The sequence below is a fragment of the Brachyistius frenatus genome, unplaced genomic scaffold, assembly GCF_029030835.1.
Source record: "Brachyistius frenatus isolate BFR_SWC_R1_liver_20210118 unplaced genomic scaffold, ASM2903083v1 Contig_453, whole genome shotgun sequence".
In the NCBI taxonomy this organism is placed as follows: domain Eukaryota; kingdom Metazoa; phylum Chordata; class Actinopteri; family Embiotocidae; genus Brachyistius; species Brachyistius frenatus.
In genome coordinates this window covers 92,501-120,000 of record NW_027211052.1, presented here as the reverse complement: position 1 = coordinate 120,000, position 27,500 = coordinate 92,501, and the positions used below count along the sequence as shown (strand labels likewise).

Genomic DNA, 27,500 nt, shown 5'->3' with positions numbered 1-27,500 from the left:
TTTTTTCCTTGACTTGAAATTGTTTTGCTAATTTTTTTTAAATTATGTCAATTTTTTTTTACAAAATCAAAAAAAGAACCTTCAGCATCGCGGGACGTCCTGAACTCACCTCCCTCCGGCGTCCTGAAGTTGTGCGGCGGCGAGGGCGGGCTCTCTCCTTTACTGTTGAAGGCGGTGACCCACACCTCGTAGCGGGAGAAGAGCCGCAGCTCCGGCACCTCCTGGGAGGTCTTGTTGCCGTGGACGACCACCACCCTGCTGTCATTGTCTTTCCTCTTTTCGCGCTCGTCCCGCTTGTCCTCGCGGCGCTGATTCCCGAGCGCCCGGCGGTGACGTCCGTCCTGAGGACCCGACCGCCGGACGTAAATCTGACAGAGACAGAAAGGAAAAAAAACACTCTTCAATGTGTGTTTTTGGACATTTTTCACAAATTTTCTGACTTTCGATTGACTAAAGAAATCTAAAAATTTGTATCATAATCGATCAAGGAAAGAAACGTTTCGTTGCCGGTGTCACTGAAAGCAGTTTTTTTTGTTTTTTTAAGTATTAATTCAATTTTCAGTTCACAGCGACGTTGATAAAAGAAACACAGTTTATTTATAATATTTAAGAAGTTGGAATCAACAAATGTTCGTCCTGTTTTGGCAACAAAAATAAATAAATACTGAAATGATTCATCAGTTATTGAAACAGCAGCTGCGTTATTTTCATAAACGTGAACCGTCGACGGGTTCCTGGTTCTGTCGTAGAAACTGGAGCCTGGTTCTGGTCTCCGGTACCTTGTATCCCAGCAGCAGACCGCGGACCTTCTGGGCCTTGTTCCACTTCACGAGGACCGTGCTGTTCATCACCGTGGTGGAAACTCCGGTCGGCGGCTCCTCCGGTACTGAGATGGAAAGACAGAAAGAAGCAGGTCGGCATGAAGGATGCAGACAATAAAAAATAAAGACATTATAACTTTCAACTGTTGTCTTCTATGGGATCAAGTCAAACCACCAGGGGGAGCTACATCCACATTTATATACAGTCCATGACGTAGCCACGCCCAATAGTCACTGATTGGTCCGTCCTTCATGCTAACAGGGTTTCCAGCAAAAAGTGTTCGTAGCTTCCAGCTCTGTAAAATGGTTCCGATCCAGAAGTGTCTTCAGCTGCAATACCAGCGAGTGCCACTAGAGGTCGGCTCCAAAAAGCCTCCGGCTCCATAGACTCCCATTCAACTTCTCTCATCAAATCCAAAGTGAATAAAATGTGTCCATCAGTTATCTCGGTGTTGTTAGCTAAAGTCACTCCTTCTTCTTAGTTTTCTGGAGGTCCATCTGAAAATAATCCCTCATTCATTAGAAAAGAAGATTCAAGAAGACCTGTTTTTGGGGGCGTGTCTGTTTGATTGACAGGCCTGTGGTGCAGTCAGGTTACAGCTATTTGTGTGTGCACAAACAAAAGTGGTGACATCACCGATAGTTGATGCTTCAGTTTCCAGAATGTAATAACAGCGAAGTCTAACGTTGTGAGTGACAGGTGGGCGGAGCCTGGCCGAGGCTACGTAACATTTCCAGGCAGTTACGCTGCGCATGCCGATCGTTCATTACGCAATATTAAAACCCTGACCTTGTTTTTCAACCCCTTGTTCTCTGAGCCTCTTGACTTTTGACCTGAAGACTTTTTTCAAACACTAATTATCACGCTGACACGACGAGCTGCACAAACACGCCGCCTGTTTTCCACCGACTCAACAGAGCGTTCTTGTGTTTGTTGCTGCTTTCACTCCGAAAACAGACGCTGGCTTTGACCTTTTAATCTGCACAGAGCGATGAAACCACCGGATGATTGAAGTCATTTTATGTCAAGACTCCCTCGTAAAAGAGGAGAAATCTGACTTTTATTATGACTGAACGCATTAATCAGTTCTGGGACCAGAAATTAGCCTCTAAATGTGTTTTTATTCCCGACACGAGTTCAGATCAGGCGCTCGACTACAACATGGAGAACGTAACAAGTGTACGACTCGATGACTTCTTCAGCTCGGTGAGAAAGTCAGAAAAAGATCTTAATTTGAAAATGTGTTTGATGAAGTTACCTTTGAATTCGATTCATAGATTTATTCACCTCATTTTATTTTTTATTATTTAAAACTTTTGTTTATTTGTTCCTTGATCAGTTTTGGAACCCTTTGTCAGATTTCACAATAAAAGTCTAATCTAGTGACTAATAAGTTTTAATAAAACATAGTATTTAAATAACAAACAGTTGTTTCTCATTTTTCTATTTAGCTTTTTGTGTTTTTCTTATTTTAGTAGTTTTTCTTTGATAAATTTTGGATCCCTGTGTTAGATTTCACAATAAAAGCCAAATCCAGCTGCTAACATGTCCCAAAAATCTTATTTAACCAACAAACATTTGTTTCATCACTTTGTTACTTTCATTTAATCCTGTTTGCAGTTAAACAGATTGATTTGGGTTTTTTTTCTTATAAATTCCTACACAAAGTATTGCTGGTTTTATTTTGGCGGGTCTAATTTTTCAATGTCAACCACACAAAGTTTTTCAGCGTTTACCGTTGTTGGTGATGTTTTAATTGTTTTGTGACTCTGAATATTTGTTTATCATTCTCAATTATTGTGAAAGGATATTTTTTTTGTGAGTAATTTTTTGGGGGTTATTAAAAAAAATAATAAAAACGTGGATCCGTTCAGGACACGAGAGCTCATAACGACCCGTTACAACACGTCCGTGTCTGTAATAAAACGTGGTAATGCGACGTACTGTCCTCCCCGGAGTGTCCGATCTCGGCCTCCGGCGCCGGCGCTCCTCCGATCGCGTTGACGGCCCGCACTTTGATCTCGAACGGCGTGTACGTTCCCGTGTTGTTCACCAGGAACGGCGGCGACTTCGCGTCGCCGTCGTTCCAGCGGGCGTTCGGGCCCTCGACCTCGCGCCACGACACCACGTACTGGAAGTCCTGGCCGTTGTGGGAGCGCTTGTCCATCTCCTGAAATGTAGGAACATAAATTCGATTTAGATTTAAAGTCGAACACACAGATCGGCGCCGGCCGGAGGACTCACATCCCACGTGATGATGAGCGTTCCCGGTTCATTGGAGTTGCTGCGGACTCCGGTGGGATTCCTGTCGGGAACTGGAAGGTGAAGGAGGAAGAGAACGATCAGTTTAAAAGCCACGACCGGAACTTCGGCTGGGCGTCGGCGCGCGTCGTTTACCGGCCGGCGGCGTGCTGCGGTGCTCCGACGGGATGCTCCAGTTGCTCCGCCCGACGTTGTTGAGGGCGGCGACCCGGAAGCGGTACGTGCAGAACGGGTGGAGGCTCAGCTGCACGTGGCTGAATTCTCCCGACACCTGCTTCAACTCCTCCCAGGTCCACCGGGCCTCCTCCCTGTGCTGCTCCTCCCGGCCCTCCACCACGAACCCTGGGAGGAGACGGACACGTGTCATCAGTCATCAGTGATCCAGATGTTTCCGAACATCATCTGAAGTCTTATCGTATCTTATCTTCATTTATCTTCATTTATCTTCATTAACTTATCTTAACTCAGCTCAACTTAACTTATCTTAACTTGATCGTTGTTGGACGTGAAGTCACCCTACATCGCTAAGCAAAGGCAAATTTTATTAGAAAATGTGAGAAAAAAAATAAAATACCAACAAATTTTTGCATCATTGTATTGTGTTGTTTAAGTTTCACTGCAGTTCTTCTTGGTGCCACCAGGTGGAGCCCCACGCACCGAGGGTTGGGAATGACTGGGTTTTTTTGTATGTTGATCCAGTTTATTTCAAAACAAAAAATTTAAATCATGGCCTCATGTTTTGTGTGTGTGTGTGTGTGTGTGTGTGTGTGTGTGTGTGTGTGTGTGTGTGTGTGTGTGTGTGTGTGTGTGTGTGTGTGTGTGTGTGTGTGTGTGTGTGTGTGTGTGTGTGTGTGTGTGTGTGTGTGTGTGTGTGTGTGTGTTACCTATGATGGGGCTGTTGTGTGAAGGTCCGGGGATCCAGTTGAGTGTGAGGCTGTGGTCCTCCACATCAGACAGAGTGAGAAGACGAGGAGGGGCCGGAGGGGCTGAGGGTCCAACAGACAACCATTAGTGCTGAAAACACACACACACACACACACACACACACACACACACACACACACACACACACACACACACACACACACACACACACACACACACACACAGTGACGTACCCACGACAGTGAGGGAGCCCACTGCGTTCACGTGGTCCACTTGAGTGATGACCTCACAGGAGTAACGAGCCGTGTCGTGTGATTGGACGTCTGTCAGTTTCAAGGTGTTGTTCTCAAAGATGGTGTACCTACACACACACACACACACACACACACACACACACACACACACACACACACACACACACACACACACACACACACACACACACACACACACACACACACAAACAAATAGTTTTGAGTTACTTGACTTCATGATTAGCCGGCAGATGTTTGTTCCCTATCCCGATATAATTTTCGGCGTTGTGTGACTTTACTTGTCATCGGGCGACGATTCCTGCAGTTTCTGAGCGTCTTTCTTCCAGATGACCTGCGGAGCGTTCAGCCGAGGGTCCCTGTCGAAGTCGCAGTCCAGCAGAGCGCTGCTTCCTATGTCAACGTGAACGTCCTGGGGGCCGTTCCGAATCACCGTCGGATCTGAGAGGAACAGAAAAGCACGGGACAAAAGTTTTTTTGTTTTTTTATCTCTTCATGACTTTGTTTTGTAAAAGCTTTTGGGCTATAACATCCCTCACGACTAAAAACGTCCCTCCTTTTTTGTGACCACCTTGTTATTCGTATACAGCAAACTTTTACGATTGCGCAATTTTTGTCGTGTAATTCGTCCCGCAGCTTTTGGAAAAACTCATCCAACATAAATATCAAAACTTGAAATTTTACAAAAAATTGCAAAAAAAAAAAAAAAAAAATGTTGTTGTTGTTTGTTTCCAAATTGAAATAAATGGGAAATGGTCACGATGAGAGAAAAACCCAGCCAGCTTTGGAGCTCTACAGCTCTGTCATACTTTACAGTAGAAACGTCATTCAAAGTTTGAATGGGTCACAAGGCTTTGGACTGTTACTGATTAAATTGGTGTTTTAATATCTGTTACCATTTTTACAAAATCACAGTTTAAGTTTTATGAATTTTTTGGACTTTTTCTTAGTTTACAATGGGTGTGTATTGGACGGAATGTTCAGAGTTAGAGTGCGTGATGTCACGCGTGATGTCACGCACTCTAACTTCTGACCCCCTAAAATATTGTGAAATAAAGTCGTGTTAATCCCGTTTTATTGCTCACAATTTTCACTCTACTTGCACAAATTATACATCAAACTGTAGAGATTTTTGTTAGCTTTCACCCAGCGTGACTCTCATTGCGATAGGATTTACAGTTTTCGCCAAAATCCCCTCTGAGCGCCGAGTGCTCCCTCCAACTCTCCAATACACTCCCATTATATCTGAGCTCTGAGACGTCGGGTCAAAACCAGAAACGGAGGGCGTCTCTCAGCTGCGACCACGCCTGTATAATACGCAGGAGAAACCTAAAAATCTCTGCAGTTATTAACGACAACATTCCGCCGCAGACGGAGGAAGAATTTTTCCGGTCGGTCTTGTAGTCTTCGTTTTATGAGGATTTCTCGAAAGCCCCTTTTTCTAGTCAGCGTCTGTATTTCTCCGACTGTATCCGTGTCTGTATGTTAAAGCTCACTGACCACTGGAGGAGCGGGAATCGTCATGGCAACCAGTGACTCGCGAGGTGCAACCATAGTAACCAGTGACTCAGGAGGTGCAACCACAGCAACCAGTGACTGGCGAGGTGCAACCATAGCAACCAGTGACTTGGAAGGTGGCTGAATGTTTACATTCTCTCTCAGGCTGTTTTCCGTGTTTTGTGGTGTCTTTGGAGGACGTCTCAAACTTCAGGACACTAAAAATGTCTTCAGGAAAGCAGCTGCAGCTTTTTTAGGGAATTTCTCGGAAAAAACAAAAAAAACGTTTAAAAGTTTGGCACAAAAGTTGGTGCGTGACTCACTGAAGACTTCCAGGTTGGCGGTAATGGAGATGTTGCTGTTTGTGATGGAGCAGGTGTACTCGCCGACGTCGGCGTAGCTGACGTTGGACAACTCGATCGTCCCGTCGGTCAGCAGGGCGACGCGAGGGTCCGACAGCAGGGGGTCGAAGTCCTCACGCTCCCTACAAACACACACACATTAATATAATCTACAGATGGAAGAAATCTGAGCAACTAAATCTGTTTTACACCATTTTCATTTCAAGGATTTCCACACAATTTTTCAACTTTATCCAACACAGCAGTTGAGATTCAGAAAAAGAAAATCACACTTTCTACGAGGGATGACTGACATTTATGTTGCTTGTTATTTCTTTTTTTCTTATTATCCATTAAATGTGAATACTTTGAGCTGACACCACATCAGTATCATCTATCTTTTCGTATAAAGTTAATATGATTAAAAAAATGACAAAAACTTAAATGACAAAAAAAACGTCATATTTTATTTATTCATTTGCCAGCATGTCTAATATTTTCTGCAAATGTTGTATCATATTATGCTCAAAATGTTACGTAAAAACCTTTAACTGCTAAAAACTGTTAACAAAACTTTTTTTCTTCAGTTTTTTACGATTTTTTTCAAATAGTCACAGTTTTAATATATTTAATGTAAAAGAAATTTAAAAAATTACCCTTAAAAACGACACATTTAATACACGCTTAATCTCTATCTCATGTAATTAAATTAAGTATTTTTACTGAAGTATTAAGAACTTTGATTTTATAGTTTTATATGAGTTACTCTGTAGATGAGATCATAACTTTCAAATCTGCATTTAAATTCTGTGCTTTTACTTTGAAAGCAGAACTTTTATTAAATGAGTATTTTTTTTTTTATATTGTGGCGAAGCCGCTTTTACTTTAATAAAACAATCTTTCTACTTCCTGTCCGCGCCCTCGGCGGTTACTACAGCTCTACACACACAGCAATGATTTGTCTTTTGGCTCCAGAATAAAAAAATCCAAACAGCTGATGGGTGTCAGTGAACCCGTAGACGATTTAAACCCGTCGAAGATGTGCCAGCACGGCGGCTGGAACGTACGACGGAACAGGTTTTGTTTTGTTGCTCGTTTCACGCTGCGGACGAGGACGAACAGCTTGTTACACGCTCCTTCATTTATTCGTAGAAACACACGGTGTCACGTCCTGCAGTCGACCGGCGCCCCGCCGGCTGCTCCGTGACAGCAGACCTGGGCGTGGTCGGCCGTCTGGGACGCCACAGTAAGCTACAGTGTGTTGTTATGAATGCGGCCACCAGAGGGCGCTGCTTCATTCAGAGTAAAGACCAGTGGAGGAGGATCATCTCTGACACGGCCGGACCAGTGGCGTCGAGCCCAAATCAAACGGAGAAATAGCAACCGATGAAATACATTTAAAATATTCCATTATAGTCCTGCACTCAAAGCTCCTCGTGCTGCATTTCCCAGCATGCCCTCTTCCTTCGTAACTTTTAAGAAAAAAAAGCAACCAAATTAAATATGTGTCATTAAAATTTATATTTATACAAATACTTGAGTGCACATCTGTTACTTTCTTCTGTAATCGTGTGTGTGTGTGTGTGTGTGTGTGTGTGTGTGTGTGTGTGTGTGTGTGTGTGTGTGTGTGTGTGTGTGTGTGTGTGTGTGTGTCTCACCATGTGATGTGCGGCCGCGGGGAGCCGAAGGACTCGCAGAGCAGCTTCACGTCTCCGCCGTCGACGACCTTGTACACGACGGCGTCGGAGGAGAGGATCTGAGGAGGGAGCTCTGAGAGACGCACACAGAGGGTCAGTAATCAATCGATCGATCGATCGATTGATCGATCACGTGATCAGGAGGACGTGGACCGTCTACGTACCGACGACATACAGGAAGGTGTTGAGCAGGATGGAGCCGTGTTTGTTCGCGGCTTCACACTGATACACGGCGTTGTCGGAAAACTCAACGTCCTGCAGGATCAACACTCCACCGTTCACGCTGCGGCGAGGGTTGCTGTCCACGTCTGCAGGAGGAGGAGGAAGAGGAGGAGGAGGAGGAGGAGGAGGAGGTGAAGAATCGGACGACAAAGTAAGTTTGTCAAACAGAAAGTCTTGAATCCAGAGAAATGTTTAACCAGCTGATTGCAGCAGCAGCTGTTACAGACTCCGCCCACCATCTGTTACAGACTCCGCCCACCATCTGATACAGACTCCGCCTACCAGCTGATTCTTTTTTTTTTTCTCCTTCCTTTTGCCTCTTTCCTTCCTTAATTGTTTACTTCGTTTCTTTAATACGTTCCTTCCTTCCTTCCTTCCTTCCTTCCTTCCTTCCTCTATGCTTCTTCCCTTATTCCTTCCTTCCATCCTTTCTTTATTCCTATCCTTCCATCCTGCCTTTCCTTCCTTGTTTCTTTCTGTCCTTCCTTCCATCCTTCTTTCTTTTCTTTAACTCTGTTTATCTTTCTCCTCCTCGTTTCCTTCCTCCCTCTCTGATCCTGTTGAGTTCATCTCGGCACGACTTTGCTGCCTGATCCTCCTCCGAGTTCAGAGTTCAGAGTTCAGAGTTCAGAGTTCAGAGGATCTCGGTTAAAGAGGACAGATAGCGGACGAGCCTGAAATCTATCTGAAGGTCCGTCTGATAAAACGATACGATCGACCTGCGAGTGAAGTAAAGTAAAAGTCTGCCGCTGATCTTCAGAACGGGGACGGACTCCATCGGAGGAGGGGTTGGGTGGGGTGGGGGTGGGGGGGGTTGGGTGTTGGGTGGGGGGGATTCCTCCAATAGGAAAACAGCCCGGTGACAGACGCACCTCTGATTGGCTGGCCGTTGATACTCCAGTCGATGACCGGCGTCGGGATGCCTTCGGCCTGGCACTCCAGTCGGACCGTTTCTCCCGGAGCGTACTGAAGGTTCTGGGGTTCCTTCACCCAGTACGGAGACGCTGCAACAAAACACAGAAAAACATCACAGAAAATGTACATCAGCATAAAATCCACTTCGACTTGAAACAAAAGCGACGAAGTTATCGGGATCACTTCATTTCCTGGAGGGACTGTTTTTTTGTGTGTTTTTTTTAATGTAAACATGTCACAGAAAGTCACAAACCCCGTCACTTCCTGTTGTTGTGGTTAGCTAGCAGCAGTTTGTTTTGATAGTGAGAGGAGAGAAGGGGGCGGAGCCTAATGATTGGAAATGAACACTTATTTGTATTTCGACGACCACTAGAGGTCGCTTTACTTCAACGTAGCTGTGGGTCGTAATAAGTTGCGTGGACAGAAGACGTGTGTGTGTGTGTGTGTGTGTGTGTGTGTGTGTGTGTGTGTGTGTGTGTGTGTGTGTGTGTGTGTGTGTGTGTGTGTGTGTGTGTGTGTGTTCTACCTTCCACAGCAAGGGAGAAGGAGTGGGCGATGGAGCCGTGGGTGTTCGAGGCTCTACACTCGTACTCGCCGTCATCGTTCTGGCCGATGTCCTCGAAGTGGAGCCAGCGGTTGTGGTTGTCCAGCTCGCCGCCCGTCTCCTCCAGGCTGCCGTCCTTCTTCTTCCACTCCACCTTCGGCGTCGGCCTGCCGGGGGGACGGAGAGGAAGAGGTGCATCGGCGGGAGGAAATTTAGACGCGAATGATCGCGGATTATCTCATTAGTGATGTGATATCCTATTTCATCGTTAAGAGGAGAATTATAGCGGCGAGGCCATTAATCGCCATGGAGACGGGGGTGACAGGGGAAAATACAAACAGCATAAGAAACGGAGGAGGGATTAGTGTGTGTGTGTGTGTGTGTGTGTGTGTGTGTGTGTGTGTGTGTGTGTGTGTGTGTGTGTGTGTGTGTGTGTGTGTTTTATTTTCAGAAATAAACACGCCAAATACAAAACTGCAAACTAGATATGAAAATCTGAACACTAATAAACTACTTTTTCTGAGACCAGCCCCTGGTGGCGCTCGGTGGTATTGCAGTTTAAGGCACTTCTTCATAGACTTTACTGTTCAGAACCTGGAAACTGCGTCCGTTATTATACACACAGTCTGCAGCTTAGAGTTTAACTCGCAGCAGCAGCAGCAGCGCCCCCTGCTGTGCGGATGTCTACCATTTTTATTCACATGTAAAACAACTTAATGTATCATTTAAATGCAGCTCTCAAAATTATTGGCAATTTACAAGCTAGAAAAAAAATAAAAATAAAAAATTATTTGATGTTGCTGTTTTATAATAATAGAATAGAATATATTCTAACCTCCCTTTATTTAAAAAAAAAAAAAACATTAAAACATCAGTACTTTTAGATATGAAACAGAAATTTGGTGCACAAAAAATGTGAGTTACTAAATATTTTAGTAGTTTAACAACAAAAAACAAAACAAAACAAAACAAATTTCCATGAAGATAAACATGCAATTAAATAGTCTTGTGACTCCATGACACACACACACACACACACACACACACACACACACACACACACACACACACACACACACACACACACACACACACACACACACACACACACACACACACACACACACACTTACAGGCCTTTGGGGATACACTCGAGGGTGATGCTGTGACCCCTGAGGGCCAACACCGAGGACCGGTGGCCCTCAGGAATGAAGAGGCGGGGCTTCCTGCCGTGGATGACATTGTTACCTGAGGAGAGAGAGAGAACATGACATCAGTGCACACTGAGCATGTGCAGAACAACACGTCTAAACTTAACGTGTTTAAAAGAAAGCCTGGATGTCGAACTGCAGGTGTCGGCGTGTGGGAGGGTTTAATGTCAAAGAAGCTGTGGAGTTGCATCATGGGAAATGTAGGAAACAGAGTTCAGAACTAAAAGTCAGGCATGTTTAGACCTTTAACTTTATGGAATTGATAAATAATTAAATGTTAAATTGCCCCTTTAATTTATTAATGACTTTTGGAAGAAAGCTGTTCCAGGAGGAACCATTGGAGGAACCATTGGAGGAACCGTTGGAGGAACCGTTGGAGGAACCATTGGAGGAACCACTGGAGGAACCATTGGAGGAACCGTTGGAGGAACCATTGGAGGAAGAATTCCCTCGTTGTGTGTCTTCACTGCAGGAACTGAGAACCAACGTAGTTCTTAAGACGCTTTGAGGGACTTTTCAAGCTCCTACGTCAAGGTTAGGTCTTTTCCCAGCACTTATAAAGAGGACCAGAATCCCTTGACAAAAGCAGTAATTTTACCTCCCAGAACACGGTAGTTGCTGGTCTATCGCCGCCTCGGTCGGTTGGTCAGTTTGTGTTATTGTGTGACTTCGGTGGTGTTTTAACGTCAAATCCAAACACAAAAGTCACACAATAACACAAACAAACCAACCAACCAATGGAAGCAGCGATAAATCAACGACTCTTGTCTTCCGAGGTAAAATGACTGATTTTGCCAATGGAGTCTGGTGGTTGTAGGTAATTCCTATTTACGCTACAAATGCAAACAGATACAATTTTTAAAAAACAGAACTGTTTGGTTAAATGTGTCTACTGTTGAGGATTCAGCTCACATTTTGTTTTGTTTGTTTGTTTGTTTGTTTGTTTGTTTGTTTGTTTGTTGTTTGTGCACTCACTGGGCACCACGGTGAGGGTGACGGCTGTATCGGGGAGGATCGTCCATGCCGCCGCGTACTGGGCGTTGCAGATGTAATCATTTCGGGTGTCCTTCCTTATGAGGTTTGAGAAGTACAGGTTCCCGTCCAGGCCGACCATCACTCTGTCGCTCTGCTTGATGTGAACCATATCTGACGGAGGAGGGGGGCGAGGCGGGATGGAGGGGCAGGGAGAGGGGGGGAGGGGGGATACATTATGCAAAGTGGAAGAATTACAACTGGAAGGTCCAAACATTTTTTTTCATTTTTTTTCATGTAATATTAAATTTGTGAGCTCCTCTCTTTGGCGCACTCTCAAACAAAAACTGACAACTTAAAAAGGGCAGCAGAGAAATAAAAAAACTCAGAAGTAGAACGAGTCCAGAAAGATCAGCTGACGGCGCTGCACTCATCAGTCTGAGTGGAAAACCGTCTGCGAAGCAGCGCCGCGTCGCAAAATCCCTCCGAACCCAGAACTCACTCCGGTCCATCCAGTGGATGTGGGGCGGCGTGGAGCTCTCCGGAGGGTTGCAGGACAGGATGAGGCTTTCGCCTTCGTAGGCGTCCTTTTCCACCTTTTGTTGTTTCGGAAGAACCGGCTGAGCTGAAAAACACAGAAGGAAGAAAAAAAACAGACAAGAACGTCAGAACTTCTCATAAATCTGCGGGTTTGCAGACTTGGTGCTGATTCAGCGCTTCCGTCTGCAGCACTCTGTTAATGGTGTTTGTTCAGGGAGTGAGATGCTGCAGTGAGTCTGCAATGAGTCAGGGCGAAGAGTTTTTACCTGAAACATACAATATAAGAGAAGACAAACATACAGTAAAAAAAAAAGGGTTTTCTACAGTTCACATTTTCTTTCATTGCGCAGATTGTTGTTTTTTTTATACTGTTTACAGTATTTATTTCTTCAAAATGAAGCTGATGGAACTTCTTATTAGTTTTTGGCCAAAATGATAAAAGCGAGTCAAATATTTCCGCTCTTTTATCTCCGTTTTTGGTCTCCACCGAGTCCCAACAGGAGTAGTTGGATGTTTTTCTGCTGAATGCTCCACTTTGTTTCATATTTAACCATAAGTCTCCTCTTAGCGATACCTGCGGAAATTTAACTTTTTTTTTTATCACAACAGCCTGAAAGCTGCCTGAGAGGTAAAATCCAGGGCAAAAAAGAAAGAAATCCTGTAAAAGCTCCTTCTGCTTCTGCTCTGAGCTCACAGATCAAACGTTTATTTATATATATTTTTTAATCCCCGTCATCTGTCGGCGCTTCGCGGCGGCGACACGTTCGAAGGACGTCGAGAGTTTTTAACGAGTGAAGTCCGACCGAAACTAAAATTATTGCTGCGTCGCTCGTCTTCCTCCTCTCCTGTAACCGGAGTCTTCCTCGCAGGCTGGACACAGTCAGGTCCAACCCCCCCCCCCCCCCCAACTCAGTGATGTCACGTCTCATTCTCCAGGAAATGGTTGCCAGGGTAACAAGAGATGAGCGAGCAGAACAGGTGGCCCCAGTCAACCTCACTGACTCACCGAATTGTGTGTGTGTGTGTGTGTGTGTGTGTGTGTGTGTGTGTGTGTGTGTGTGTGTGTGTGTGCGCATTACTGTGTGTGTGTGTGTGTGTGTGTGTGTGTGTGTGTGTGTGTGTGTGTGTGTGTGTGTGTGTGTGTGTGTGTGTGTGTGTGTGTGTGTGTGTGTGTGTGTGTGTGTGTGTGTGTGTGTGTGTGTGTGTGTGTGTGCGTGTGTGTGTGTGTGTGTGTGTGTGTGTGTGTACAGTACGTGTGTGTGTGTGTGTGTGTGTATGTGTATGTGTGTGTGTGTGTGTGTGTGTGTGTGTGTGTGTGTGTGTGTGTGTGTGTGTGTGTGTGTGTGTGTGTGTGTGTGTGTGTGTGTGTGTGTGTGTGTGTGTGTGTGTGTGTGTCTTTGACTCACGCTCCACGATGACCTTGATGGTCTCCGTCATGGCGGTCCCGAGCACGTTGGAGGCGTAGCAGCGGAAGAAGCCTTCGTACAACTCGAGCTCGTCGTTGTTTTTGGCGCGCAGCGTCCCCGATCCGTTGCGCGGCTCGCCGAACTCCTCGCCGTCCTTCACCCAACGGAAACTACGGACCGCAGAGGGGCGGAAACGTACCTCCAATTATACCGCAAAGAATTAAACAAACTACACTGAATAGAAGCTTTAGAAAATAGTCTTTTAAATAATGAGTGTTTAAGCACGCAAGTTTATTTAAACGTCAGATTTGGTACTTATTGTCCCTTATAACAGGAAAAGAAGGAATTTATATCTATAAGACACAATAAATGTGATTTTTTTTTTTTAAACTGCGAGGATGATGAAATATTGATTTAATTAGAGTCCATCCATCCATCCATCATTTAAATGTGTTTTATCCCGGACCGGGTCAAAGGGGGGCGGAGCCTGTCCCCAGCTGAATCTCGGAGAAGCCGGGGGTGCACCCTGGACAGGTCCCCAGAGGTTAAAGGTCAAAGGGTCAGGTCATACATTTAAAACTGTGATCTGGACGGGACGTTGTATCATCATGGTTTCCAATCAGATCGGTCAGATCCACCGCTGACTCCTCCCCCAGCTCGTCCAAATATGGTCACTTCCTGCTCCAAACCGCTCCGAACTAACAAGATGGTGACGGACAGAATCTGAACTGGAGGATTCATAACGTTCATGGTGGAACGGGATGTTTTTCAGACACTGGACTCTATACGAGCATTTTTTTTTCCACGACAGCAAGTCGTAAACTTTGACTCCTTTAAGGGGGTCAGAGGTCACGTCAGGTTTTACTTCTTCATAAATGAAATAAACCAAGTTTGAATTTGAGAAAGCGAGCAGCAGACGGTGAAGTAAACAGAGAGGGAGGAGATGAGTGGGAGGGGAGGAAGGACAGGACGAAGAGGAACGGAAAAAACGCAACGCTAATTTTGTTTTTGCTCTGATTTTATTAGCAGAACATTTATCGCCATGACGACGAGAGGCAGCCGGAAGGCAGGAAGAGGACAAACAGCTCGGACGCGCACATATGTCTCGGTCGTCCGTCATATTTGTCCAATCTGCTGCTGCAACTGTACTGTAAAAACACACACACACACACACACACACACACACACACACACACACACACACACACACACACACACACACACACACACACACACACACACACACACACACACACACACACACACACACACACTGGGTGTACGTACGTTGGTGTCGGGTTACCGGAGGCCTCGCAGGGCAGATTGATGTCCTCTTGAGAAAAGGCTGTGTACGACATCGGTATCTTCGTCAGCACCGGAGGCTGTGACACTGCACACACACACACACACACACACACACACACACACACACACACACACACACACACACACACACACACACACACACACACACACACACACACAGAGTAATGAAATCCTCCGGGACCAACAAGTGATCGTAGAGTAATTAAAGCTCAACAAGTACAAACACTGAGACTCAAAACTCGCTCCGAATGCAGTCGTCTACCTACGAATAAATAAACCAACAAAAGTAAACTAATATATCTGCAGCTGTTATTGTTGTTATTATTATTATTATTATTATTATTATTATTATTATTATTATTATTATTATTACGGTCCATAGTGTGAATATTTTACTTTATTAGCAGGTCAGATTTATAATTAAAAACTCAAAGAATATTATTGTTTTTTCGCATAAATCTTACCTGTACAATTACGCCTTTAATTTCAGAGATTATTCAAGTTTTTTTCTTGTAAATTTACAACTTTAATGTCAGAAATTGAACGTTTATTTTCCTCTTTTAGCCACGAACGCACCGTCGTACCAATTCAGTTTGTGGAAGACTTCGGTTCACGTAATCTGGTTGGAAATATGCAGTTTCACATCATTTTGGATTATTATTACCATATTTGTGTTAAACTTAAAACTTGTTGAGAAAGTCGGCTGAGGAACAAATACGAACGTCAGATCTGAAGACAAAAAAAATCTGTTAATTCTGATCCTCGTTACAATAATTTGAGTGAAGTTGGACACAAAATGGCTTCAACGGCCTCCATCGTCGTCGTCGTCGGGGGCGACAGCTGTCTCAAGAACCATCACACACACACACACACACACACACACACACACACACACACACACACACACACACACACACACACACACACACACACACACACACACACACACACACACACACACGTGTGTGTTCATTAAAGCAACAGGGAGGGTCACTTACTGTCGGGCATTTTGTCTGTTTTGTCCACACGAGAGCAGAAAGAAGAAGAAGAAGAAGAAAACAGGAAACAGTTTAAAGTCACAAACATTCAGAGCAGAAGAAAACGTTTGCTTCGTCACGTCGATAACGACTCGTCTTCCTCGGTTTTCAGACTCAGACTCGACGGCGTCTCGGATCAGTTTACATCTTCTCTCTCTCTCTCTCTCTCTCTCTCTCTCTCTCTCTCTCTCTCTCTCTCTCTCTCTCTCTCTCTCTCTCTCTCTCTCTCCCTCTCCCTCTCTCTCTCTCTCTCTCTCTCTCTCCCTCCCCTCTCTCTCTCTCTCTCTCTCTCTCTCTCTCTCTCTCTCTCTCTCTCTCTCTCTCTCTCTCTTTATTTCTTCCATTTCTGCCCTTCATCTTTCAACCTCCTCCTCTTCCTCTCTTTCTGCCCCACCCAAAAAAAGATGAAGGTCGTTTTTGGTGAAGGTCGGGCTGAACCTGATTCCCCTCCCTCCCTCCCCCCGCCCCTCCCTTCCCCTCTTCTCCTCTTCCTCCCCTCGGGGACCGTCATGGCCGCTCCCGCCGACCTTTGACCCTGACCTCTGAAACCCGAGGTCCTTCTAACCCGATTGTGTCGATACGTTTATTTACATTCGCACTTACGTTCGAATGTGTTTGACTTCGATCAGGATTTAAAGCTAAAACCAAAACAGTTTTTTTTTGTTTTTTTTTGTACCATGCTGTAAACATGTTTATTATTTCTGCTGTAAAGTTTTAACACGGAGGTTTATGGGAACTGACGCGCTGCCGGAGCCTCCGGTGGACATCTGAGGAACTGCACATTGAAACGTGGAACACTGAAAGATGAAAAACACTTCAGGAGGCGTTCAGGGTGAATTGGTACTCACAGCTTTTGGGGATGCTGATGGCTCCATGGGCGAACGGAGGCGTGGAGGAGAGGAAGGACAGAGGGAGGAGCAGGAGAGGGAGGAGGGGGAGGAGGGCGGGGAGGAGCACGGCCCCCTACAGCCCATCCGCCAACGCTGTGACACACACATCTCTCAATGTCCCATCAAAAGTGATGCAAGACACCCACACACTCATCAACACATAAACACACACACACACACACACACACACACACACACACACACACACACACACACACACACACACACACACACACACACACACACAGACACACTCCGGGGACCCTCGCAGACCCTCTGGAGAGCAGAGACGAGTAAACACAACCTCGATCACCGTCGTCCCTGTGGAGAGAGGAAGAAGAAGAAGAAGAAGAAGAAGAAGAAGAAGAAGAAGAAGAAGAAGAAGAAGAAGAAGAAGAAGAAGAAGAAGAAGAAGAAGAAGAAGAGGAAGAAGAAGAAGAAGAAGAAGAAGAAGAAGAAGAAGAAGAAGAAGAAGAAGAAGAAGAAGAAGAAGAAGAAGAAGAAGAAGAAGAAGAAGAAGAAGAAGAAGAAGAAGAAGAAGAAGAAGAAGAAGAAGAAGAAGAAGAAGAAGAAGAAGAAGAAGAAGAGGAAGAAGAAGAGGAAGAAGAAGAAGAAGAAGAAGAAGAAGAAGAAGAAGAAGAAGAAGAAGAAGAAGAAGAGGAAGAAGAAGAAGAAGAAGAAGAAGAAGAAGAAGAAGAAGAAGAAGAAGAAGAAGAAGAAGAAGAAGAAGAAGAAGAAGAAGAAGAAGAAGAAGAAGAAGAAGAAGAAGAAGAAGAAGAAGAAGAAGAAGAAGAAGAAGAAGAAGAAGAAGAAGAAGAAGAGGAAAGGGGTGGGGGGGGAGTGAGAGTGAGAGGTTGACCCCGAGAACAAAGGCGGGATGAGGAGGGAGGAAGAGGAGGGGAACACAGGGGAGGAAAGACATCATTAATTTCACCTAAAACACGAGTCAACAGAGCAAAGACAAAATATTAACATAATCCAGAGAGGGAGGAAAAAATGACTTAATGTTTGACCTACAAAATAAAATAAAAACAACTGCAGGGAATTTAAACACCAAGAAATGTGTGTGTGTGTGTGTGTGTGTGTGTGTGTGTGTGTGTGTGTGTGTGTGTGTGTGTGTGTGTGTGTGTGTGTGTGTGTGTGTGTGTGTGTGTGTGTTAAAGAGAGGTTAGGTCATCCCGATAAAGTGGAGATCAGATCAGAAGCAGCAGGAAACATCTTCTCCACTAATGACATTACAAAGAGAGAGATTGTGTGTGTTTGGCTGCATCCCCATTCATCTCCAACATCTCGTCTTTTGTCCCCCCCACCCCACCCCCCTCCAACCCTGGTGACTGAACACTGACCCGTGACAGCAGGAGTGTTGGGGGGGGGGGTGGAAGCAGACGCAGATGGATCTCTTTTGTTCCTTCGTATCGCTGCTTTAACACACAAGGCCAAAAAAAAAAAAAAAAACTCACCACGCACCTCCAAGTTTGGACTTTTTTTTTTTTTTTTTTTTTTTTTCCAAGGGATCACACGTGAGTCTAGCTAAAAAAAAAAAAAAAAAAAGCTCGTGAAATCCTTTTTGAAATCCGCTCTGCACTTTTTCTTCTTTTCTTTTCAAACCTCAGCGGCTCTAAAAATAAGCTCGCCGCGGCTCCATTTATGGAAACGCTTCAATGAAACAAAGCAGCGGTGAGATCAAGTCCAGGAGATCCTTCACGCAGGGAACAAATAATAAAACAACCCAGTGTTCCCTGTCCTGTCGTCGGAGTTTATAAACCGTCTGCAGATTTATGAGATCCAGTTGTGTAATACGGAGAAAAACACAAGCGCAGTCTGGACTGTGTTTCCAGGAGGTGCTGCTGGCATAACTTCAGGTTTCAGGAACAACCAGAGTCCATTCATTTTTTGGTTAAAATAAGATTGTTGTTTTGGTTGAGTATTAAAAGAGCATGTTTACTTTGTTGAAGCCAGGCAGCGACCGCAGACTGGATGTAGTCTACTCACAAGATGTCTTCAGCTGCAATACCAGCGAGTGCCACTAGAGGTCGGCTCCAAAAAGCCTCCGGCTCCATAGACTCCCATTCAACTTCTCTCATCAAATCCAAAGTGAATAAAATGTGTCCATCAGTTATCTCGGTGTTGTTAGCTAAAGTCACTCCTTCTTCTTAGTTTTCTGGAGGTCCATCTGAAAATAATCCCTCATTCATTAGAAAAGAAGATTCAAGAAGACCTGGTTTTGGGGGCGTGTCTGTTTGATTGACAGGCCTGTGGTGCAGTCAGGTTACAGCTATCGGTGGGCGGGACGTAGTATCGTCAGGTTTCCGATCAGATCGGTCAGATCCACCGCTGGCTCCTCCCCCAGCTCGTCCAAATATGGTCACTTCCTGCTCCGAACCGCTCCGAACTAGCAAAGCACATTTTTACTGACTTTGTATTTAAGAAGAGAAGTTGATGCTTTTTGAATGGGAGGTTTGTTTTGGAGCCAGCCCCTAGTGGCCCTTAATGGTATTGCAGTTTAAGGCACTTCTGCACCGGCTTCACTTTTCAGACCCGGACGCTACAAACATTTTCATCTGCAGCGTGTACTTCAAGAATGATAATAAATCAGAACGTTGTCCTGATGATGGCGCTAAAAGAAACCTTTATGGATCACCAGAGTTTCAAAGATTTATCCTCAAGGAACCATGAAAAGGCTTAAAACGTAAAAACCAGGCCGGGTCCAGGAAATATGAACGTCTTCATGGAATTTTATGCCATTTAGTCGATAGAACATAATATTTAACTTTAGAAGACACGTTAGCAGGTCACAAATGTATTTTTCTATTATCCAGCCGACAGTTTTTACGGGATAATATCGGGGAGTTTAATTCAGAGATTTCGAATTTCTTTCGAATACGAACAGACATGGAGGCCAGAGGAGGTGACGGGACGTGTCATAACTTATCAGTCTCGGCGAGTAAACCGCCCGCCGCTCTGAAAACACACGAGTGTGTGTGTGTGTGTGTGTGGGGGGGGGGGGCGTGAGGTGACAGCTGGTTAATGTAGACCCCCTCCAACATCCCATAATTACGCAACCTGTCCCCAGCACACACATCTCTGTCTCACACACACACGCGCTGGTACATCTGTCTTTGTGAGGACTCTCGCTGACATGATGGGACGAAGCGACACGTCCTCACTTTCCACAAATGTCCTCACAACCCGGGTGTGAAACTCCAGCTGGTTCCTCACAAAGACACAAGTGCACACATGCGTACACACACACACACACACACACACACACACACACACACACACACACACACACACACACACACACACACACACACACACATTCACACATGTTTGTACATCTATCTTTGTGATGGGACAAGCTGAGGGTTCGTCCCAAAGTGAGGACCAGCATGCATGTCCTCACTTTCCACAAATGTCCTCACAATGCAGGTGTGAAACTCAGGTCCTCACAAGGATATACAGACAAGTACCCACACACACTTTCAGCTCCCGTTGCTGTTGTCGGTTATGACTCTTGACTCACACTCACACACACACACACACTCACACACACACACACACACACACACACACACACACACACACACACACACACACACACACACACACACACACACACACACACACACACACACACACACACACACACACACACACACACACACACACACACACACACACACACACACACACACACACACACACACACACACGCACATCTGCCCTCCTTCACGGTCACTTAATCACACACTCTCTCTCACACACACACAGCTGCCCCCCCCCCGCCCCCCCCGCCCCCCGCCCCCCGCCCCGCCCTCAAGGCGGCTGTTACCTGCCGGGCTTATTTACAAAATAAATGACCCAAACAGAGCAGCGGGACACGAGGTGTGTGTGTGTGTTGGGGGGTGGGGTGGAGGGTGGGGGTGGGGGTGGGGGAGGATAACGACCTGCAGCCGGGGGGGTCCTCCACATGTAATGAGGTGCTGCAGACAGAAAATATGACAGACGAACCGTGAAAAAAAAATCACGGGTGAGGAAAATTTCCCAGCATGCCGTGCTTCCAGTCACAACATGCACCTCCGACCCGGTGGCAGGAAAAGTGTGTCTTCAGATTTAAAAAAAAGAAAAGGAAAGATTATTCAAACTGACTTTTGTAATTTAAATATTCATGGACGTCCTGCTGCGGTGCTGAGTTAAAGAGGGGGGAGGGGCTTATTCAAGAATTCAGTCTTTATCTGAAGGCGCGCGGCAGCCTCCTTTTCAGAATTGGAGTGTGTGTGTGTGTGTGTGTGTGTGTGTGTGTGTGTGTGTGTGTGTGTGTGTGTGTGTGTGTGTGTGTGTGTGTGTGTGTGTGTGTGTGTGTGTGTGTGTGTGTGTGTGTGTGTGCAGACACTCGACCTCTGCTGACACAAACCTCCTTCAGTTTCAACACGACGACATTAAAACACAGATTTCTTTTCGCTTTTCATCGTCCCCCTTTTGTCGATCCGGAAAATTCGACTTGTTACGGCCACTTGAATTAAATCAGACCCATTATAGGAGGAGGAGGAGGAGGAGGAGGAGGAGGAAGTGCACTCAGGATGAAGAGGCGAGCTGCAGCGTCCTGCACATCCAGTGTGATTTAAAACCAATTACTGACACAAAATAAAGATTTTAAGTGCTGGCAAAAACTTTACTTCTGTATTTTTGAGAGATAATAATAAGAACCGTAGACATGAAATGATTCCTCAGTTGAGAAAAGGTCAATTTACAATCATTGTAATGATTAATTAACTGTAAGTATATTTTTAAGGGAAAATGTACAAACTTCTTCTGCCTTAAACTTCTGAAATACAATTATTTGATGGTTTTCTTTTGACTTAAATTTGACATTTTTGGGACTTTTGATCAGAAAAATTGAGACGTGAAAACATCGCTGCAGCTTCAGGAAACGAACATTTCTTTAAGGCCAAAACGTGACGGACCGAAAACACGATGTAGCCTTTTGTTTTACGCAAGAATGACAACAATCGAGGAGAAATGGCCGAAAAAACCACGTTGCTTCTAGAAAAGAAAAAAAAAAAAAAAACATGTTCTAGAAAAAAAACACTGATGGAAAGAAAATAAGATGAGTTTTATTTTCTTTGTCTGTAGTTTAAGAAGTTCCTAGTGTCTCTTTTACAACGTCTTCTACGACGTCCATATGTCCTTATCTTGTGACCTACAACTGAACTCAGATGTAAAGGGAGTGGGGGTGGATGTCAGCTGTTTGTCACACTTTATAAAAGCTGTCCTACGGAGGACAGACGCTGAGCAATGCTGGACATCCTTCTTTGAGGGTCCATGTATTTGCTCCTTCTTGCAAGAATAAATGTCCGATGTGTTTGATTTTGAATCCAGCCTCGGAGGCATTTTTCTAACAAACACGTTCTAGAAAAAAAAAAAAAAAAAAAAAAAAACAAATGTTGCTTCTAGAAAAAAAAACGCGTTGCTTGAAGAAAACAAAGTTTCTTCTAGAAAATAAAACACGTTATTCTAGAAAAAACACGTTCTAGAAAGAAGAAGAAAAAGTTCCAGAAAAAAAAAAAACCACGTTGTTTCTAAGATACTAAAAACACGTAGTCAGAGTTTGGGTTGCGTTTTTTTGTCAAATTGGACTTGTCTGAGTTTGGTTTGGGACATTAGCACAAAAACGACGTAGTTAATTTTCAGAAAAGAAACAACCAGCGTTGCACACTCGGACGAGTGACGGACCGAAAACACAGAAGACGGTTTAAACCTGACAGACGGCCTCACAGAGCCTGCAGGCGGCCATGTTCCCGTTCTGTACCGGTTAACTTTAAACATACTGGACCAATTTCCTCCCCGCGGCCCCTCCCTCTCCCCCCCCTCCCTCTCCCCTCCCCCTCCCCCTGCCCCTCCCCCTGCCCCGCCTCCCTCAGTCCCTCAGACCTGGAGGGGGCTCAGAGGACAGAGGCAGGTGGACCGGGAGACCCGGGGGGAGGCGGGGCCGGCTGCAGGTGGGACGGTCTGCTGGGAGGCCCGAGGCGGGGGGTGGGGGTGGGGGGGGTGCAGGTGGACGGATTGAGAGCGACGGAGCGGGAAATTAATTCATTGATAGATTCCGATCTGCAGGAAAGAATTGGGAAGTGTGGATGGAGAGATTAGGTAAAAAAACACACACACACACACACACACACACACACACACACACACACACACACACACACACACACACACACAGAGTTATACACAAAGGCGAGGAAAAAGAAAGAGGTATTCCCAGTCCGCCGCCTGACCTAAATTCACCTAAATTCATTATTCATTTCACACCTCACATTTACACACACACACACACACACACACACACACACACACACACACACACACACACACACACACACACACACACACACACACACACACACACACACACACACACACACACTTAGATGGAATCAGCTATAGGTTGCTCCTCTCACCTCTTGCTCCAGGCTCTATGGTCAGCATGTGTGTGTGTGTGTGTGTGTGTGTGTGTGTGTGTGTGTGTGTGTGTGTGTGTGTGTGTGTGTGTGTGTGTGTGTGTGTGTAGTGTGTAGATGATACTACGTCCTTCACATCAAACCTCATGAATATGTAATAATGTGTAATTTTAATGAAGTGCCACTGAGTTAAACACGTCGCCTCTGACTGTGTGAATGGAGGGAGATGATAATGTGTGTGTGTGTGTGTGTGTGTGTGTGTGTGTGTGTGTGTGTGTGTGTGTGTGTGTGTGTGTGTGTGTGTGTGTGTGTGTGTGTGTGTGTGTGTGTGTGTGTGTGTGTGTGTCTCCACATTTATATACTTTTCATTATCAAAAGCAAATATGTCTTTAATGAGACATCATGCCAGATTTATGAATGTTCTTAATGAACAGACCATCTGATCTTTGACTGCAGACATTTTATTCACATAGCTGAGCTCCACCCTCAAGCTGCAATACCACCGAGTGCCACCAGAGGTTCAACTTTTATCATAAAGTTCTATGTCTATGTAAAATGTGTCCATCAGTTATCTCGGTGTTGTTAGCTAAAGTCACTCCTTCTTCTTAGTTTTCTGGAGGTCCATCTGAAAATAATCCCTCATTCATTAGAAAAGAAGATTCAAGAAGACCTGTTTTTGGGGGCGTGTCTGTTTGATTGACAGGCCTGGGGCGGGGTCAGGTTTACCAACAAATCGCTCTTTTATAATTTTGAGGATCTAAATCTGAAATATTCCCAGAAAGAGACTCCGTTTCTGGGAACTGCCACTTGGAAGTCATCGCTCTGACATCATCATCAGCTCCCGTCTTGTAGGTGGATGACCTCATCTCACACACACACACACACACACACACACACACACACACACACACACACACACACACACACACACACACACACACACACACACACACACACACACACACACACACACACACACACACACACACACACACACACGTGTCTGAGCTGCCTTTGTGTCCTCGTCTAACTACGCCGAGTTTCCCTGAGGACCAGATGAATAACTCAATAAGCACGAGGAGGTTTCTGACCCCGAACAAAGCGGCTGACACCGACGGGCCGCCGGCCACCCTCCTCTTCCTCCTCTTCCTCCTCTTCCTCCTCTTCCTCCTCTTCCTCCTCTCTGTCTTTGTCTGCTCCTCTTCCTCCACCATCCTCCTCCTCTCCTGTCACTCTTGTATTTTTTCTGCTCAGCTTTCTCCTTCAGGCTTCACAGCAGTAATTCTGTGAATCTGCTGGAGGTGAAGATTTACCGTCTCCCGTCTTATCGGCTTCGGCCATGAAAGAGGATCCGCGGCGCCGACGGCAGGCTCCGCCCACCGAACCGCGTTCTCACGATCGCTCGCCGCCGCCAAACGCTTTCCGCCCGTCAGGAAGGTTTTAAGACGAACTTTGAGGAGTGTATTTTACAAGCCGGCTGGTCTGCGGCGAACCATTTGAATTCTGGTTCAAATATAATCAAAGAGAAAGAAAAATGTGCCGGTTAGCGTCAGCGGCGAGATTTTAAAAGACAAAAACAAAAAAGAGGGTTTTTTCGTTATTGTTGCGATAACGATTTTTTATTCTGCAGCGGATTTTCTTAAAACTTGTGATGTAATTTGTGGAGTTATAAGTAAAGTTTGTTTGCAGTAAAAAATTGGAAGTCGAGGTAAAAATAATCTTTTTTTTTTTTTTTACCAGCGACCAGAAACAGAAGAAAATGTAGTAACATCAAAAAAGTTCCTTTTTTAATGCAGCTTTTCTTCTCAATTACGATGTAATTTGTTGAGTTTTAAGTAAGTTTTTTTATGTGGTAAAATTACCGGAATACTTTCAGCAGAGTTTCTGCTGATGAAAATGTTTTGGGAAAAAATGGCAGGAATTTTTGCAAAATTTCAAGCTCCCACAAATATTTGCTGAGATTGCTTAGAATTTGCATAAATTATTGCGATCACCAGCTAAACCTTCTGGCTTTTTGTGTGCATCCGTTATATCTGTAATAGCTGCAATTTTATTGATTAATAACAACAACAACAAAAAAGCTGGTCTTTCAAACCAGAGAAAGAAAAAGCAGCAAATCCAGAAAACGGAGTGCGAAAAAACTTGCTGTCAGTTGATGCAACCGATTAATTGACGAATCATTTAAGCTGTGTAGAAATGTGTCGCCGTGGCGATTCTGCCTGTCAGACGTGACGGAGGGAGACGTTTCCCCCCACGCCGGTCTCAGAGCTCAAACCCTTTCATATTCAAATGAGCTCTTATTGGTGTGACACTGTTTGTGCACCTCTGGATGTCCCGCCGCCCTCACACACCGCCCACATACACACCGCCCACACACACACACACACACACACACACACACACACACACACACACACACACACACACACACACACACACACACACACACACACACACACACACCTCAGCAGACACAAAGCCGGGGCTGTGTGTCTGTTTCCGATTCGACTGCTCCGGAGCGTCATGAATCAGTCATTAGCGACGGTATGTTGGTGGATAAACAGCGGCCCCCGGCCCGGTTGGGGTCTATTAGGTTTAGCTGAGGGGCGAGTGGCGCCAGCTGTGAGAGGCCACGGCGGTGACGGAGCACTCGGGGCGGTGTGTGTACACCACCCACAGCCAACACATCCATCACCGCCTTCACACACGTTGAACACCGGAGCAGGAAGGAAGAATCGACTCACAACGCCAAAATAAAATTCATTTAAAATGATGTTTAACATCATTGAGGTCACGTGATGATAATAAGAGTCCGCCGCACCGCCGTGTTAATCGAGTCGCGACATGATCACTGCTGACTGCAGAGATCAGCTCTAAAGACCTGAACATCTTCGTCCGCTCACATTCAACCATCGCTGACTCAAACCGTCACAAACACAAACTCATAATCTGTAGCAATTCTTTCTGCAGCTTTCACGTGATAATTCCTGAAAGTAATGAGAAATTAAACATATTTAGGACCTTTTTCTTCAGTTGGAATCAACTAAAAGGGTCCGAGTGTGTTCAACCTTCACGAGGAAGTGTTTCATGTCGGGTTGTGCAGCGTTGAATTCGTCCCCCCAGAGTCAGACCGTCAACACCGAGTTCCCCAAAGTTAGCTGTGAGTTAGCTTCGTTAGTAGTTCGAAAGCGGTGTAAGCAGATTGTTAACTTGAGTTTCGTTGTGTTTTTTGATGAAATGAGCTGTTTGACTTCCAGCAAATGTTCCCAGTTTTGAAGAGTGAAGGCCAGAATGAAATCAGGAACTATTTTAGATTTCTCTGAACTTTGTGATCCCGTCTAGATGCTGTAAAGTCAAATAAAGCTTTGAAGAATTCAATAATTTTAATAAGAGATCAGTCAACAAATTCCCCAAATAATCCACAGCACTTCCTGTCTGGAGCCGTTTTAACTGATTCTACTGAATATTGTTGTTTATTTCTTAGTTTTTCTGTGTAAATGAGGATCGACCTCCAACGGTTCTTTGAGAGACTTAAATAAAGGTTGAATAAATATAATATCTGACTCGTTAAGCTGCTAAACGCTCGACTGTGTTCACCGGCTCGAGCTGTTTGATGCTGAAACGATCGTTTTCTGACGATTCATCAAAACAATTTCTTTTCTTTTTTTTTTATACGAGGCCAAAAACGGAGCCTGAAACCAAAACAAAACGAGGCAGATTATAACAACTCTCAGTGGACGATGAATGTACCTCCCAACATGTAATAATCTAATCTATTCATTTGATAGCTGGTATTAAAATATTAATTATTTATTAAAGGGCGTCGCTGCTCGGCTGTAAAACTTTCCGAGGCCCCGAGGCGACGACCGGCCGCAACGGAAAATTAGCCGACATTATGCAGATCAGTTCCAGTTAAATGTTCCCACCACCATCGTCTCTCACACACACACACACACACACACACACACACACACACACACACACACACACACACACACACACACACACACACACACACACACACACACACACACACACCGTTAATCCCCGCTGGTAGGTAGAAGACGCCGCGCAGCGCTTTGAGTCGAGCTCTTCACATAATACTCCTCAATCCTCTTCGTCTTCAAGGTGTGAGGTCGAGAAAACCCGCCACCCGCCGTCCAGCCCGCAGGGGGCGCCAGAGAGACGAGGCGTTTC

General features: G+C 45.1%; 1 protein-coding gene across 3 annotated transcripts in view; it reads right to left on the bottom strand.

Annotated features, from left to right (window-relative positions):
* Window positions 1–27,500, bottom strand: part of LOC138637280 (neural cell adhesion molecule L1.1-like) — a 39,403-nt gene that overhangs the window by 4,509 nt on the left and 7,394 nt on the right. For 2 of the 3 annotated variants that reach the window (XM_069725824.1, XM_069725825.1), the window contains exons 2-21: window positions 16,798–17,160; window positions 15,911–15,925; window positions 14,874–14,976; window positions 13,587–13,756; window positions 12,143–12,265; window positions 11,644–11,814; window positions 10,591–10,705; window positions 9,440–9,624; window positions 8,871–9,002; window positions 7,941–8,084; window positions 7,738–7,849; window positions 6,062–6,222; window positions 4,523–4,682; window positions 4,203–4,330; window positions 3,969–4,070; window positions 3,220–3,426; window positions 3,067–3,137; window positions 2,767–2,992; window positions 780–886; window positions 110–368 (exon numbers count right to left, since the gene is read on the bottom strand). In XM_069725824.1, the coding sequence (XP_069581925.1) occupies window positions 110–368; window positions 780–886; window positions 2,767–2,992; window positions 3,067–3,137; window positions 3,220–3,426; window positions 3,969–4,070; window positions 4,203–4,330; window positions 4,523–4,682; window positions 6,062–6,222; window positions 7,738–7,849; window positions 7,941–8,084; window positions 8,871–9,002; window positions 9,440–9,624; window positions 10,591–10,705; window positions 11,644–11,814; window positions 12,143–12,265; window positions 13,587–13,756; window positions 14,874–14,976; window positions 15,911–15,920 (2,686 nt within the window). In that variant the 5' untranslated portion in view covers window positions 15,921–15,925; window positions 16,798–17,160. The remainder of the gene's footprint in view (window positions 1–109; window positions 369–779; window positions 887–2,766; window positions 2,993–3,066; window positions 3,138–3,219; window positions 3,427–3,968; window positions 4,071–4,202; window positions 4,331–4,522; window positions 4,683–6,061; window positions 6,223–7,737; window positions 7,850–7,940; window positions 8,085–8,870; window positions 9,003–9,439; window positions 9,625–10,590; window positions 10,706–11,643; window positions 11,815–12,142; window positions 12,266–13,586; window positions 13,757–14,873; window positions 14,977–15,910; window positions 15,926–16,797; window positions 17,161–27,500) is intronic. The other variant, XM_069725826.1, reaches the window with a different exon arrangement.